The 15931-nt window shown below is 40.6% G+C and overlaps 1 protein-coding gene across 4 annotated transcripts in view; it reads left to right on the top strand.

Moving 5' to 3' along the window:
* Positions 1-12437, top strand: part of gata6 (GATA binding protein 6) — a 28080-nt gene extending 15643 nt beyond the window's left edge. For all 4 annotated transcript variants that reach the window (XM_078398245.1, XM_078398244.1, XM_078398246.1 and 1 more), the window contains exons 4-7: positions 6863-6988; positions 8001-8088; positions 8185-8306; positions 11385-12437. In XM_078398245.1, the coding sequence (XP_078254371.1) occupies positions 6863-6988; positions 8001-8088; positions 8185-8306; positions 11385-11447 (399 nt within the window). In that variant the 3' untranslated portion in view covers positions 11448-12437. The remainder of the gene's footprint in view (positions 1-6862; positions 6989-8000; positions 8089-8184; positions 8307-11384) is intronic.
* The last annotated feature ends 3494 nt before the right edge of the window (positions 12438-15931 follow it).

Here is a 15931-nt window from a genome sequence, read left to right on the forward strand (position 1 = left end):
AAGCCAATAACTTGAAAATTAGTCCATTTATTTTTTCATCTTGAAACAGATAAACGAAAGGTACGGAGATATAATTTCCACAGCAAGATCACGCAAGGGGTTATGTTCTTTGTTTCCCCTCCCCGTGGAATTAAATAAATCTGTTACTACGTGACGAAAATTTGTTAACAGTCACGTGCAATCTACCGAATACCGAATAGGTGTTAAACGGACAAAAAATAAAGCAAAACAAAACTCAAAGGAGACATCCCACTCCCACCAATCTCCCTCCCCCCAGAAAATCTGATCATTGCATTTATTGCTTCTATTCTCCGGGTTGATTACCAGTGTTAAACTCGTTAAAAAGCGTTGATTGGGTTCTCTAATTACCGAGCCCTTCCCACTGAAGGTGCCCTTTTAAACAAGGGTATCACATCGACTGCTGTGTTAAAAAAGTGACTTTTTAAAAAGTCTATTGTGGGGAAACATTGAACGCTCCTAGTCACTTAATTTAACGAGGCAAATGGTCACGGTGGGGTGAGATCAGGTGACAGGGAACAGTCTTCTGCTTGCATTATGAAGGGATAACAGTCCCCACGAAAACAAGGAGTGAAGGCAATGAGTATCATGGCAGCGAATCCAGGCGCATTTTATCCACGATTGGGGATTTAGGTTTAAGAATCCAGGATCACATTTGCTCTCAGATACTACAAAACCACCAGGGAATTTTTAGATTTATTGTTAGATTACTCACGATCTCAAATCAAAAGTCAATAATTAAAAAATAAGGCAACAGCAATTTAGAATGTTGAAACGCTACCAATAAATAAACGTCTACCCACCCCAGTTTTTAGCATTAAACTTTGAACCTCCACCTCAGACTCTGTTAATACGGATTTTCCAGGAAAAAATGCACATGCAATGGTGTAATCAGAATGTGGGTGGAGAGACACGAAAGCGGTGGCTTGAACTCATTGAATGTATTGAATAATTTACCATAATCTTCAGTCAGCAAGTAAACAAACCCCAACATGGACTCCATTTGCAAGCTGCACGTGTACAAGTTAATCGGCAATCATAGTAGTTGAAAGATGAGTTCAAGGAACCATTTGTAAGCCAGTCTTCGTACGTGTTCACTGGGTTTCATTGGCAGTACTTTGGGATCTGGGTCACAAATGAACAGATTCCATTTCTCATGCAGAGAGAAAAAAAAAAACCCTGCTAGAAACAAGGAACTGCAATGCTGGTTTAGAAGACAAAAGAGAAGAGAAATAAACCTTATCGGACACCACCTGGGAGAGATGCTGCCTTTAACACATGCATTAAACCTAGGTCCCATTTATTCCGCCAGGTTGGTTGAAAGATATATATTTCATGGCACTATATTGAGGAAGAGTAAGTGGGATTTCTTGAGGAGATATTTCTTGATGTTTTGGCTAATATCTTCACCTCAACCAACATCACTAAAACATATTTACTGCTGTGTTCAAATAGACAATAGACAATAGGTGCAGGAGGAGGCCATTCGGCCCTTCGAGCCAGCACTGCCATTCAATGTGAGCATGGCTGATCATTCACAATCAGTACCCCGTTCATGCCTTCTCCCCATACCCCCTGACTCCACTATCTTTAAGAGCTCTATCTAGCTCTCTCTTGATAGCATCCAGAAAATTGGCCTCCACTGCCTTCTGAGGCAGAGAATTCCACAGATTTACAACTCTTTGACTGAAAAAGGTTTTCCTCATCTCCGTTTTAAATGGCCTACCCCTTATTCTTAAACTGGTTCTGGACTCCCCCAACATAGGGAACATGTTTCCTGCCTCTAACGTGTCCAATCCCTTAATAATATTATGTTTCAATAAGATCCCCTCTCCTAAATTCCAGTGTATACAAGCCTAGTCGCTCCAATCTTTCAACTTACAACAATCCAGCCATTCTGGGAATTAACCTAGTGAACCTACGCTGCACTCCCTCAATAGCAAGAATGTCCTTCCTCAAATTTGGAGACCAAAACTGCACACAGTACTCCAGGTGCGGTCTCACTAGGGCCCTGTACAACTGCAGAAGGACCTCTTTGCTCCTGTACTCAACTCCTTCTGTCATAAAGGCCAACATGCCATTAGCTTTCTTCACTGCCTGCTTTACCTGCATGCTAACTTTAAGTGACTGATGAACAAGGACACCCAGATCTCTTTGTACTTCCCCATTTCCTAACTTGACACCATAGGCAAATAGGTTAACATTACATATCAAAAGTGCTTAATTGGCAGTACATCACCTTGGCATGTCATACAAGTGGCTTAATAAAAACACGTCTGCAGACATAATTCTGTAGAGTGATGTAAAAAATAATTTCCTAATATTTTCCAAATTAACTGAATTACATCCAAGAAAAGGTTTAGCATAACGCTCGACTGAAAGTAATAAGTTGTTTATACCATCTACTTAACGTCGCTTAATCTTTGGAAATGTACCTTTCTATTATTCTTTCTATCCCCTGCAAATATTGTTCAGTACAGTGAAACCACACTTTGATGCCTTTGTCATATTTACTCTGTGCAGGCTCTTTTGATGTTATATATTTTTTTGTGTCACCCTATTTCAAGAAGATTGCTCAACTTCACCTTTCCAAGGGCAGTTAGTGAAATCCAAAGGTGACATCATGCCTAAATTCTACAGAATCCCCCCCCACCCCCCCAAAGTTTAACCACTTTTGTAGCACATATTATGGGCTTATTTTTTAACTTAAAATTGCTTTGGTGTTGCTTACAATCCAAGAAACAACCTCTGAGAACTGTGCCCAGGAGCAATACACCGGGCTATTGTTATAGAGTGTCCTGGAAGACATGTCTCACAGCAGTTTCAGCAGAGACTGGAGGTCAACCTATCACATTCAATTGGCACCATGAATTAAATCGGGAGAAAAAAAATAAAACGGCAGGTTTTACAAGCAATGTTCCTTTTTCGGAAGGACATCTAGCCAGGAAAAAATGACCAGTTGCAATGCACGAGCATTTTTTCCAACCGCTTTGTGCCGGATTGCATTGATGTTGTCAGACAGAGGTAGTTTTATGCCTTTTTAACCAACCCGGAGAAACAGATTAAAAATATTTGATGTCATTTTTGCTGTTCAATCCATGCAAATATCAGGGAGAACTCTAGAATTTAACGTGTATTGATTCCTAAGACATATGCGCAGAATTAGGCTTTTTGGCCCATTGAGTCTGCTACACCATTCGATCATGGTTGATCTATTGTCCCACCTAAACCCTATTCTCCTTCTTCAACACAATGAAAGAGTTCTCCAGAGTGCTTAGATAGGTTTATCAATATTGGCCGAGAACTTAACAGAGTTGGATATTTTAGCCGACTCTTGAGGTTGTGTTATTTTTGCACTACAAATTGTGCAAAAATACCAATTAATAAACTATTCAATTACAAAAAAAGGCATCTCGGAGTTTGGGATCATCAAGCTGTAGAGTTCATTATTGACGATGACAATTTAAGGATAGAGAAAAACACAAATGAGAGAAACAAATTGAATCATAAGGTCCTAAGGTCATAAGTGATTGAGGAGCAGAATTAGGCTATTCGGCCCATCAAGTCTACTCCGCCATTCAATCTATCTGAATCTATCTATTTTATCTATCGCTTCCTCCTAACCCCATTCTCCTGCCTTCTCCCCATAACCCCTAACACCCATATGGATTACAATCAAAATTTGTTACAAGAAGAGAAATAAAGAGAGGAAAATAATTATTAGCTTTGGAAAAGAAAGGCACAGATGATTCACAAAGGGCAAACATTTAAAACTGAATATTTTAAAAGTCAATGGGAGTAATATTATTCCTTATTTAATTATTAATAATAATTATTTTAATTTGTTTTGTTGTTATTCCTTTGCCCTCAATTTGAGCAGCGTGTTAGATCCAGAAATCATGTCATTGGAACGGTATCCTAAAATCACAATTTTTTAGCGCTCAAAACTCTTTGCACCTTAAGTCACAAATCTAGCCCACAAGCAGGAGGTGAACAGTAGGGTGACAAATTTATTTTTTATTGTTCAGAAGAATTACATAGAATTCTGCACCTTGTCCAGCTATTTGTGAGGAAGTAGAAATCAAAATTTATTGCTGAGCTAACCACAGAATGCAAGAAATTTTAAGCACTAAATGTAACGTATGATATCAAAGAGCCATTGACATTTTCAGCAGTTTTTGGACCAAATAAAAATGTTGAACAGCATTAATTTTTTACCGTGGAGTTTATCTGCACTCCAACTGGTTGAGTTTAACTGGAGCCAATGCAGTAGCTTTGCATAGGGTGTGACTTTACATCTTGGGTCAAAGGCTGAAATTGAACCAGTTCAGTCATAATGTATGTTTTACGTGGCTGCAATGCCAAAGCAATGAAACAGCCCCACGGAAAAAAATCATTTGTTGTAATTGTTTAAAAGTAAACTTTGACAAATTTTCAAAGAACCAAGCTGAATTGCCTTTGCATTCTCTTTGCGTTTGACTGATGTAGGCCCTTCCGCATCTTGGAGTGGGACCCCACCCACTTACAAATTTGGTGCCTTTTTTAAAAATAGTTGAGATTAATAGTTTACTTGCATTAGTGAAGTGTAATTTACTGAAAAACTGCCACATACTAAAATGAGACCGAAAAAATATAAATGATTAGTGTCATAGTGAAACTGGTGAAGTTTTTGTCACATTTTATTTCCAATGGATTGAAAGCAAACAAACTCTACTTGTGGTATATTGCCACATACAATAGTCGGTAAAAGGCTTATAAATATACCTACGGGCATTGTGTATTGAGTCAATCTTGCTCTGTTTATGATTAATACTTAAAATGTTTGCATCAGCCTAAGTTATTATTTGTCACTTATTCTGGAGTTGCATAAAATGTGTAAATATTAAGTAATGTAATTACATTTTTAAAATGTCATGAACAGGTACCAAATAATCATGCAATGGTATACTAACCTTTATTGCTATAAGATAAGAATTCAAGAAGGTAGGAGTTATGCTAAAGATCTGTAAAATCCAGGAAGCAGGGCCTTATTTGCAGTGCAATGATCAGTTCCAAGCACTGTTGGAGCAAGTTGTGGTGTAGGTTTACCCAAAAGATCCCTGTTCTTTGATAATATTATGCTGAGAGATTTCACAAACTAAGCATCTAGTCCTTGTAATCTAATCAGCAATTTGAGTATACTCAACTCAGGATATTAATATTAGATAGCGAGGGAAACTGCTTGTATTGGCTGGGAACTGTGCACCTGGGAGTCATAGTCTAAAAATGAAAGCCAGTTGTATTGGGAACAATGCATGGAAATATTCCTGTACAAAGAGTTTGAATTTTGGGAGGTTGGAATGCTTTGCCTGAAGAGGCAGAGGGTAGTTGTGGAACTATGTTTCTCAGGTTGGATCTCTGTGACCAGTGGCGTACCAATGCTGGGACCTTTGAAATATATTAGCAATGGATGTGAATGTGGGAGGTATGAACATGAACATTGGTGATGTTGTGAATAGCGAGGTGGGTTATCTAAGGCTACGTACAGCAGGATTAATTGGAAAATTGGACTGAGCATCGGCAGATGGAATTTAATAGACAATAGACAATAGGTGCAGGAGTGGGCCATTCGGCCCTTCGAGCCAGCACTGACAAGTATGAGGTGATGCATTTTGGGAAGCCATATTGGGGTACGGTATGGAAATGAAAGGAACGTTGATAAACAGAGCGACTTAGAACCAAGTCTACAGTTTCCTGAAAATGGCAGCATGGATAGATAGGGAGGTGAAGAGGGCCTATGACATGTTGCCTTCATAAATTGGGGCATTGAACATAAGCGTTGGGATGCTATGTTGCAACTTAACAAAACACCAGTCAGGTCCACTTGGGGTATCGTGTACAGTTCTGGTTGCCACGATAATGTGATTGTGCTGGAGAGAATGCAGGGGAGTTTCACTCGTCTGTAGTCTCCAGTGTTGCAGTGCTAATCTTTTAGGTGCCCGAGCTGTCACTGGTGCCGGAGCGGCTGATGTTAAAATTCCCCGCTGTTTATTTTGGCTTCTTTGTTTACAAAGGTGCCGGAGCGGTGCTCCGGTGAGCTCTGTGCATCCCTGGTAGTCTGGATTGGAAGACATTAGTTATTGGGAGAGATCGAATAGGCTGGGTATGTTTTCCCTGGAGCAAAGGAGGCTGAGCAGATAACTGGATAGAAACATATAAAATTATGAAAGGCAGAGATATGGTAGATGGTCAATATCTTTTTTCCCATGGTAGGAGGCTCAAAAACAAGAGGTTTCATGGTGAGACATAGGAGTTTTAAAGGGGATCTGAAGAGTAAGTGTTTTATATTGAAAATGTTTTTTATCTGGAATGTATTGCCAGAAGAGGTGGTGGAATCAAATACAATTACTATGTATGAGACATTTAGACAGGATAACTAAGTAGGCAAGGCATAGAACGACACAGTCCTAATATAGGTAAATGGCATTTTTGTAGATGGGTAAATATTTTATGGATATGGTGGGCTGCAGATCACAATTTTCTGCTGCACAACTACACGATTCTATGACTCTGTGACGTTTACCCATGAGTTGATAGTTAATTTTAAATTTGAGATTGAGAAATTATCGTGAGCACAATATATTAAGGAATAAAGGATAAAGACAGATATTTGGAGTGGGGTAACAGGCCACCCATTAATTACACAATGGGTTTGGGCTTGCTTCACATTTTGAGCCAATTTTTGAAAATGTGAGATGCAATAAGTTATGATATTAGCAGTAAGAAAAACGATTGCAATAATTATAATTGTAGCTACCCATATTTTGTACATCGTGCGTACAATAGTTTTGTTGTTATCTTGCAGTCGTCCACCAGACGGATTGGCCTGGCTTGTGCCAATTGCCATACATCCACCACCACCTTATGGCGCAGGAATGCAGAGGGAGAGCCAGTCTGCAATGCTTGTGGGCTTTACATGAAACTTCATGGGGTAGGTTACTTTCTTCCATTATTGACCATTTGGATATCAAGATTTTTCCACGTCGGAGGAATTTCAAAGAGCTACTAGACCCAATGGACCCGTTGGGCCCAAGCCTCTCCTGCTTTGGTGCAATACCCTCTCCTCCCACCTCCCCCTCCCCTCTCCCCCTCTCTCCCCCCCTCTCTCACCCCCGTCCCCTCCCCTCCCCCCTCCCCTCCCCTCCCTCCACCCCTCCCCTCCCCCTCTCTCCCTCCCCTCCTCTCCTCCCCCTTCCCCACTCCCTCTTCCCCTCCCCTTCCAATCCCCCTTATCCTCCTCCCCCTCCCCTCCTCTCCTCCCCCCTTCCCCACTCCCCCTTCTCCTCCCCCCTTCCAATCCCCCTTATCCTCCTCCCCCTCCCTCCCTCCACCTCCCTGCCTCCCTCCCTCCCTCCCTCCCTCCCTAGGAGATAGATTTGAACTTTAAAAAATGTGGGTAACTTTAAAAACATAACACTGTTATGAAACTTCTTCCATTAGCACCAAAGGGATGACGGTGAGTAAGGTGGGCCTAAAATTGTTGCGCTACCGTGTACCGTTTTGGCTGTAGCACAGGAACAAACAAACAAACAAACGAGAGTTTTAGTATATAGACGTGCAGATAGAATTAACAGACAACTTTCTATGTCTGCATTTCATCTGCTGAGAAAAGACAAATAAAGTGACTTTGAGTATGTTAATTTACGAACAGCATCGAAGGAAAAAAACAATCTTAATCTTGACTCTTTGGCTCCTGTTACAAGCTATGCTTCCAGAGAATATTAATTTGAAACTGTAATACCAAACTAGTTGCAAATATTCTATTACAATGCACAGTGGGATGTAGTAATTTTATTAATATATGGTAGATAATAATTGAGGAATTATATATTTTCCAATGCATCAAAAAGAAAATATTTTGGTCTGAAGTGCTTACATTTGTTATTTCTTAGTTAACATTTCACAACATTTTCAAAAACACATACTTTCCTTCACATGCATAGGTCCCAAGGCCTCTGGCAATGAAGAAAGAAGGAATCCAGACTCGAAAAAGAAAACCTAAAAATTTAAGCAAGTCCAAGAGCACTTCAAGTGAGTCTGGGATTATTAGTTGAAAAAGTCTTAAAGAGAAAGAGTTATATTCACCTTCAGCAAGATGCTTCATTAGTTCAAATGATATTTTTGCAGGTACAAGCAATACAGTCACAATGACTCCATCTTCCTCATCATCCTCTGCATCGAATCAGGACGAGATACCGAGAGTGAAAAGCTGCTCACCCTCTGGCCAGAACACGGTTACAGCTTCTGGGGTAAGCTTCCATGCTTTTCCAATCTCTTACTTGCATGAGTAAAAGTGAACACTATTTGAAGAGGTTAAGCATCGTCTGAAATTCTCAGTCATAAATGCAATCAAATAAATTTAAGATAGACACAAAATGCTGGAGTAACTCAGCGGGGCAGGCAGCATCTCTGGAGAGAAGAAATGTGCGACGTTTCGGGTCGAGACCCTTCTTCAGGCAGAAGAAGGGTCTCGACCCGAAACGTTGTACATTTCTTCTCTCCAGAGATGCTGCCTGCCCCGCTGAGTTACTCCAGCATTTTGTGTCTATCTTCGATTTAAACCAGCATCTGCAGTTCCTTCCTACACAAACACGTAGATTTGTCAGAATGAAGTAATCCAAAAACAAGTATATATTTTGAAAGTATTTTCTGTGGAATGGAGAGCTTTAAGGTGAAGAACAACATGAGAAATATCCTTGATATTACTGTCAATACTTGTTATGGTGGATAGTCTGCGTGTACAAATTTAAAATCTATGCCAATTTGATGCGTTCAGCGGTCTAAAATTGAAATATCAAAATTAACAAGGCAAAATGAGGTTAATTTGTGAGCAAGCAGAAAGTAAAAAAATAAATGTGATTTTAGTATGTTATACAATAGAGGAACAATAAATACTATCAAAGCATGGGAGGTCAATTTAAAGAGTGCTGATGGCAGAATAAGCTTTATGTAATTTACACTACATCAGCAGGTCATTTGACCAAATAAGTCCATGCTGTTTATTCTATATATAAGCCTCTCCCTTCTTTCTTTATTTCATCTATTCAAATATCTCATTCCATTGCATATCTACTCAATGCCAAGCTGCAAACAGGAAAGCTATAGGGGGGAATCCACTATATTGCTGAGTACATATACATTGAATTATCCCATGCTGAGAATATAGTCTATTCACATCCCAAAATTTTGTCTTGTTCTGTTTCATTTGGTTACCAGAATGTAAAGGGAGCACAGACAAAATATTACCTAAGAGACATTTAGCAGCTGATGACTTTATCCACATGCTTTAGTTGATGGTTTTCCACGTTGAAATGTTCTTTTGATTTCCATAAACCGGAAAGGCTAAGAAATCAATTTTTAGTGGGGCCAAGTGTCTATATGACATGATTCAATAGTTTATCCCAGATTTAGGATTGGTTTGATTTTTCAAATCAGTTGTACGATTCCATCAACCAAATTCTATACATGGTCAAAGCAGATAATTACAAGCTTCACAAAGGACATGCTTCAAATTGTTTTTGTCTAGCTTATTATTGATTGATCGATTGATACTTCACTTGTTACAATGAAATTCTTTGTTTTGCGTACAATACACAAGTAAGCAATGAGTCGGCAAGTATAGGGCAGTGACAAACTTACAAAAGTATTCAATATAGTCCTGATGTCCCTTTTCCTTCTCTTCCCCAACCTCCCACGCCAGGTCCCTGCCAGTTCTCGGCGGGTTTTACTTTTCATTGATATAGACAATAGACAATAGACAATAGGTGCAGGAGGAGGCCATTCGGCCCTTCGAGCCAGCACCGCCATTCAATGTGATCATGGCTGATCATTCTCAATCAGTATCCCGTTCCTGCCCTCTCCCCATACCCCCTGACTCCGCTATCCTTAAGAGCTCTATCTAGCTCTCTCTTGAATGCATTCAGAGAATTGGCCTCCACTGCCTTCTGAGGCAGAGAATTCCACAGATTCACAACTCTCTGACTGAAAAAGTTCTTCCTCATCTCAGTTCTAAATGGCCTACCCCTTATTCGTAAACTGTGGCCCCTTGTTCTGGACTCCCCCAACATTGGGAACATGTTTCCTGCCTCTAACATGTCCAACCCCTTAATAATCTGTAGTATAAGAAGATAACTGCAGATGCTGGTACAAATCGAAGGTATTTATTCACAAAATGCTGGAGTAACTCAGCAGGTCAGGCAGCATCTCGGGAGAGAAGGAATGGGTGATGTTTTGGGTCGAGACCCTTCTTCAGACTAATCTTATATGTTTCGATAAGATCCCCTCTCATCTGAGAAAAGATTATTTGTTTTGAATGGTGTTATTTCTTTAAAGAGAGAACTAAATGAATGACTGTTCAATGTTTGCTGATGAATTTTCACGTCAGGTAAATTGAGGACTTTTGGTTGTGTTAAGTTCTCCTTTGAGAGCTAGGAAAATGACAATGCTGTTTAATTTTAAGTGCACTTGCATTGGTGAATAAAATGAAGCTTTATTTCACCTTGCTAATTGATTTTTGTATTTTTGTTTCCAATCAGTTGCATTTGTATTGTTCTGTGACATTATACAGCGTGTCACTCAGTTCAGATGCAATCTAATGCATTCTTTCATCTTTGTTGACCGCCCAGTCTCGGCAACATCAGTCCAAGCAGAAACAGGCAGCGCAGGAAGTAGTGCACTTAAGTTTGCAGAGCAAGAATCAGGCAGGCAGGATCAAAACACTGCATCTGAAATTTGTGTTCCGTTCAGATAGTTTAGGTGGGGCACTATAATTCTAATTAACGCCACCCCTTCCTCTGGCAAATATTTTTAAATCATCCTGGGCTCAGCATTGTTTTTTAACATTTTCAGATATCTGGCAATATAAACATGAAAAAAAAATCACAGGCATGCCAAAGGTAGAGGCAGGAAAAATGTTCCCAATGTTGGGGGAGTCCAGAACCAGGGGCCACAGTCTTAGAATAAAGGGGAGGCCATTTAAAACTGAGGTGAGAAGGAACTTTTTCACCCAGAGAGTTGTGAATTTGTGGAATTCTCTGCCCCAGAGGGCAGTGGAGGCCAAATCACTGGATGGATTTAAAAGGGAGTTAGATAGAGCTCTAGGGGCTAGTGGAATCAAGGGATATGGGGAGAAGGCAGGCACGGGTTACTGATTGTGGATGATCAGCCATGATCACAATGAATGGCGGTGCTGGCTCAAAGGGCCGAATGGCCACCTCCTGCACCTATTTTCTATGTAAATGGCACCTAATTTTCGGAAGATTTGACTGAAGGGAACACTGGCCAGACTTTCTCTAACTCTTTTCTCTCCACTGACCTCAACTTTGCAGGACTTTCAACCCTTCCAGCAGACAATGTGGACAGATGACGAACAGCTCCATGGAGTCAGATAACAGCACATCCCTGAACATAATTTCCGCCCTATCTCCGAGGAAAGGCACGTCCTCCAGCAGCCAGTAAAGCTGCCTGTTTATTTTGGATCCATTAGTTTTATTTAACAAAAAGCTGTAATGAGTACTTTCGGAATATAGATGGAACAGATGCTAAAACTGATGTGAAGAAACGGCTGAGGTGTGTTCTGTACTGTAGTCAAGGCTAATCTAACATTGCCTCACTCTCACTGGTGTGTGTGATGGAAACAAGCCTCCCACATCACTGTTTCAGTTGGTCCCTACAATGATTCTGTATGGAAGCAAATTATGTTTGAAGTGACTTAGTGACAATAAAGGTTAGTTAATGTAATGTGAGTTCCCATTGTAGTGATTGACTTCATGGTGGTCAATGTGAACGAAACAGGGTAATGAGTGGACGCATTCTTCCACATATTGAAAACGTCATTGTACAAAACAAAATGCAATTAGCATTGTAGCAATCAGTGTTAAATCAAAATGGTTCAAAATTAAACAGCCTTCTTGTAATGAATGTAAACCTTCTAAGTTAATGGTACTTATGTCATTTAAAGACAATAACTACGTCAGTATCTGCAACAGGATACTTCATTTTCTGTCTTTTAAGAATCACCCGTGTAGTCCTTTTGGTAGTTTGGGAAAAGAAACATTATGCTAAGAACAAATTTCCTCTCAGGTAAATTCGATGTTGCATTACCTTTTGTAAGTTTTGTAAAAAAAAAATAAACACGTCGATATCGCCTGTCTATAGGTTAAATATATGCAAGACGAAACAACATGCAAACTCTACTACCTATGTGATGAAGTGTAAATACTTTACTGAAACAAATGTCTTGAGGAATGTTGGCTTTGATAATGCAAAGTGTATAAAAATACAAACAGGCGTTTAGGCCGGTCGATGCATTTTTATTGTCATTGCTTGTATTGTTATTTGTTCTTTGAAAACAGATTAAAAGGTGACTTTTTTGAAAATAATATTGGTTTGTTATCTAAGACTTGTTTGTTCTACATCTAATGATTCCAGTTTTCAGCAAAACATGAAATGCTCCTTTCATATTTCTGAATAAAGCATTTAGGAACAAAAAAATAATACCATTTGACTGAATTAATAATCACAATGTAACGAGAAGAATGTTTTACATTTGTATAACCTTTCTTTTGATTTATATTGGTTACCCATTCAAATTTGTAGGCATTGCATTTATCAATTTAATAATAGATAGTCAGGCAGCATCTCAGGAGAGAAGGAATGGGTGACGTTTCGGGTCGAGACCCTTCTGCAGATTGATCAGTCTGAAGAAGGGTCTCGACCCGAAACGTCACCCATTCCTTCTCTCCTGAGATGCTGCCTGACCTGCTGAGTTACTCCAGCATTTTGTGAATAAATACCATCGATTTGTACCAGTATCTGCAGTTATTTTCTTATAATAATAGATAGTTATGTACTGTGGTTTCATTTTACCTAGTGGATATTATTGTCACTGGTATAGCTAGTATAATGTTTTTAACATTTGCACGTTAAATTTGAAATTACTTTAGTATAATGGTGATTATCTTTGAGTGGATTGAATATATTCAAACAGATATCTTTAAAAAAACGATAGAAATAACAGATAAATTGAATGTATGAAAAAACGCGCATTTTCTTCACAACTACGATGCAAAGCAACTCTAATTAGTATTATTTTAACTTGAGAATAAATGCTTTTCCACACTTCTGCCAGATTCAGATCTACTTCCAGCTTTCAATGTAAGACCAGTGCAAAGGAATTAGTATCCAAGAGTTGTCTGTTTGAAGATTATGTATTGTATTACCACCAGTGCACTGATACACTGCCTGATTTCCAAGATAAATAGAACTGATTCAGATCATTCACCTTTGTTTGTTAATAGGGGTCAATAATGCACTTTGAAAGAACTTTGCATCAGGCTGTCTGATATTTCTGAAATGGGATGGAATCTGAAAAAAGAGAATTTGCATTTTGTGTTTTCCATGCACCTGCAGCCCTGCCGTTAGTTAGCTTAGTTTATTGTCACGGGCAGGGGGTGCAGTGCTGTCCAGTCAGTGGAAAGACTGCATGATTACAGTCAAGCCAGACACAGGATAAAGGGAAAAAACGATTACTGCAAGATTAAATCCAGTAGAGTCTCATTAAAGATAGACCAAGTAGTACAAGAAATTAACTGCAGATGCTGGTACAAATCGAAGGTATTTATTCACAAAATGCTGGAGTAACTCAGCAGGTCAGGCAGCATCTCAGGAGAGAAGGAATGGGTGACGTTTCGGGTCGAGACCCTTCTTCAGACTGATGTCAGGGGGGCGGGACAAAGGAAGGATATTGGTGGAGACAGGAAAATAGAGGGAGATCTGGGAAGGAGGAGGGGAAGAGAGGGACAGAGGAACTATCTAAAGTTGGAGAAGTCCATGTTCATACCGCTGGGCTGCAAGCTGTTCCTCCATTTTCTGGTGGGCCTCACTATGGCACTGGAGGAGGCCCATGACAGAAAGGTCAGACAGAAAGATAGACCAAGGGTCTCCAATGAGGTAGATGGTAGCTCAGCTGAGGACTTGCTCTCTAGTTGAGGATAGGATGGTTCAGTTGCCTGGTAACAGCTGAGAAGAAGCTGCCCCTGAATCTGGAGGTGTATGTTTTCACACTATAGACAATAGACAATAGACAATAGACACTTCTGTACCTCTTGCCTGACTGGAAAAGGGGAGAAGAGGGAGTGACCTGGAGTGTCCTGATTATGCTGGTGGCCTTGTTGAGGCAGCATGAGGTGTAGATGGAGTCAATGGAAGGGAGGTTGGTTCGCGTGATGATCTGGGCTAGGTCCACAATTCTCTGCAATTTCTTGTGGTCTTGGATAGAGGCACCAAAGGGGGGGGGGGGGGGGGGGTCAAAGAGTTGCTGTTGAGGTTGGTGGGCTGCTTTGCCCTGGATGGTGTTGAGTTCCACAGTGTTGGAGCTGTGCTCATCCAGACAGTAAAAGAATATTAATAAAACAATGTTACAGAAGGCGCATAGTAAACCTGCCATCATGGGTCGGTGCTTATATTCTAATTGAGTAATTAATACTCAATTAATACTCTAATTGAGTATTAGAGTCAGGAGAAGTCATGATGCAGCTTGATAGGACTTTGGTTAGGCTGCATTTGGAGTATTGTGTACAGTTCTGGTTGCCCCGTTAACAGAAGGATGTGGATTCAATGATTCAACAATACTTTATAAGAAAATAACTGCAGATGCTGGTACAAATCGAAGGTATCTATTCACAAAATGCTGTAGTAACTCAGCAGGTCAGGCAGCATCTCAGGAGAGAAGGAATGGGTGACGTTTCGGGTCGAGACCCTTCTTCAGACTGATGTCAGGGGGGGCGGGACAAAGGAAGGATATAGGTGGAGACAGGAAGATAGAGGGAGATCTGGGAAGGGGGAGGGGAAGAGAGGGACAGAGGAACTATCTAAAGTTGGAGAAGTCGATGTTCATACCGCTGGGCTGCAAGCTTCCCAGGCAAAATATGAGGAGCTGTTCCTCCAATTTCCGGTGGGCCTCACTATGGCACTGGAGGAGGCCCATGACAGAAAGGTCAGACTGGGAATGGGAAGGGGAGTTAAAGTGCTCAGCCACCGGGAGACCAGTTTGGCCAACGCCAAACAATACTTTATTGTCACTTTACCTAGGTGCAATGAAATTCTTTGTTTTTGCACAGGCTATGGAGGGGGTGCAGATGAGGTTTATCAGTGTGTGCCCAGATTAGAGGGTATTAGTAATATGGAGAGACCTGGATTGTTTCCCCTGGAGCTTCGGAGGCTGAGAGGAGACCTATTAGAAGTATATAAAGATTATGAGAGACATAGATAGGTTATTCCATCAGATGTAAGGGGCAAAGTTTAAAGGAGATGCGGGGCAAGATTTGCAGGACTATCATATGTTGAAAGACTGGAGCGACTAGGCTTGTATACACTGGAATTTAGAAGGATGAGAGGAGATCTTATCGAAACGTATAAGATTATTAAGGGGTTGGACACGTTAGAGGCAGGAAACATGTTCCCAATGTTGGGGGAGTCCAGGACAAGGGGCCACAGTTTAAGAATAAGGGGTAGGCCATTTAGAACTGAGATGAGGAAAAACTTTTTCAGTCAGAGAGTTGTGAATCTGTGTAATTCTCTGCCTCAGAAGGCAGTGGAGGCCAATTCTCTGAATGCATTCAAGCGAGAGCTAGATAGAGCTCTTAAGGATAGCGGAGTCAGGGGGTATGGGGAGAAGGCAGGAACGGGGTACTGATTGAGAATGATCAGCCATGATCACATTGAATGGCGGTGCTGGCTCGAAGGGCCGAATAGCCTCATCCTGCACCCATTGTCTATTGTTTATTGTCTATTCACACAGAGGGTGGTGGGTACCTGGGACACAGTGCCGGGGTTGGTGGTGGAGGCAGAGATAATAGTGGTGTTTAAGAGGCCT

This window comes from Rhinoraja longicauda, chromosome 4 (assembly GCF_053455715.1).
Source record: "Rhinoraja longicauda isolate Sanriku21f chromosome 4, sRhiLon1.1, whole genome shotgun sequence".
NCBI lineage: Eukaryota > Metazoa > Chordata > Chondrichthyes > Rajiformes > Arhynchobatidae > Rhinoraja > Rhinoraja longicauda.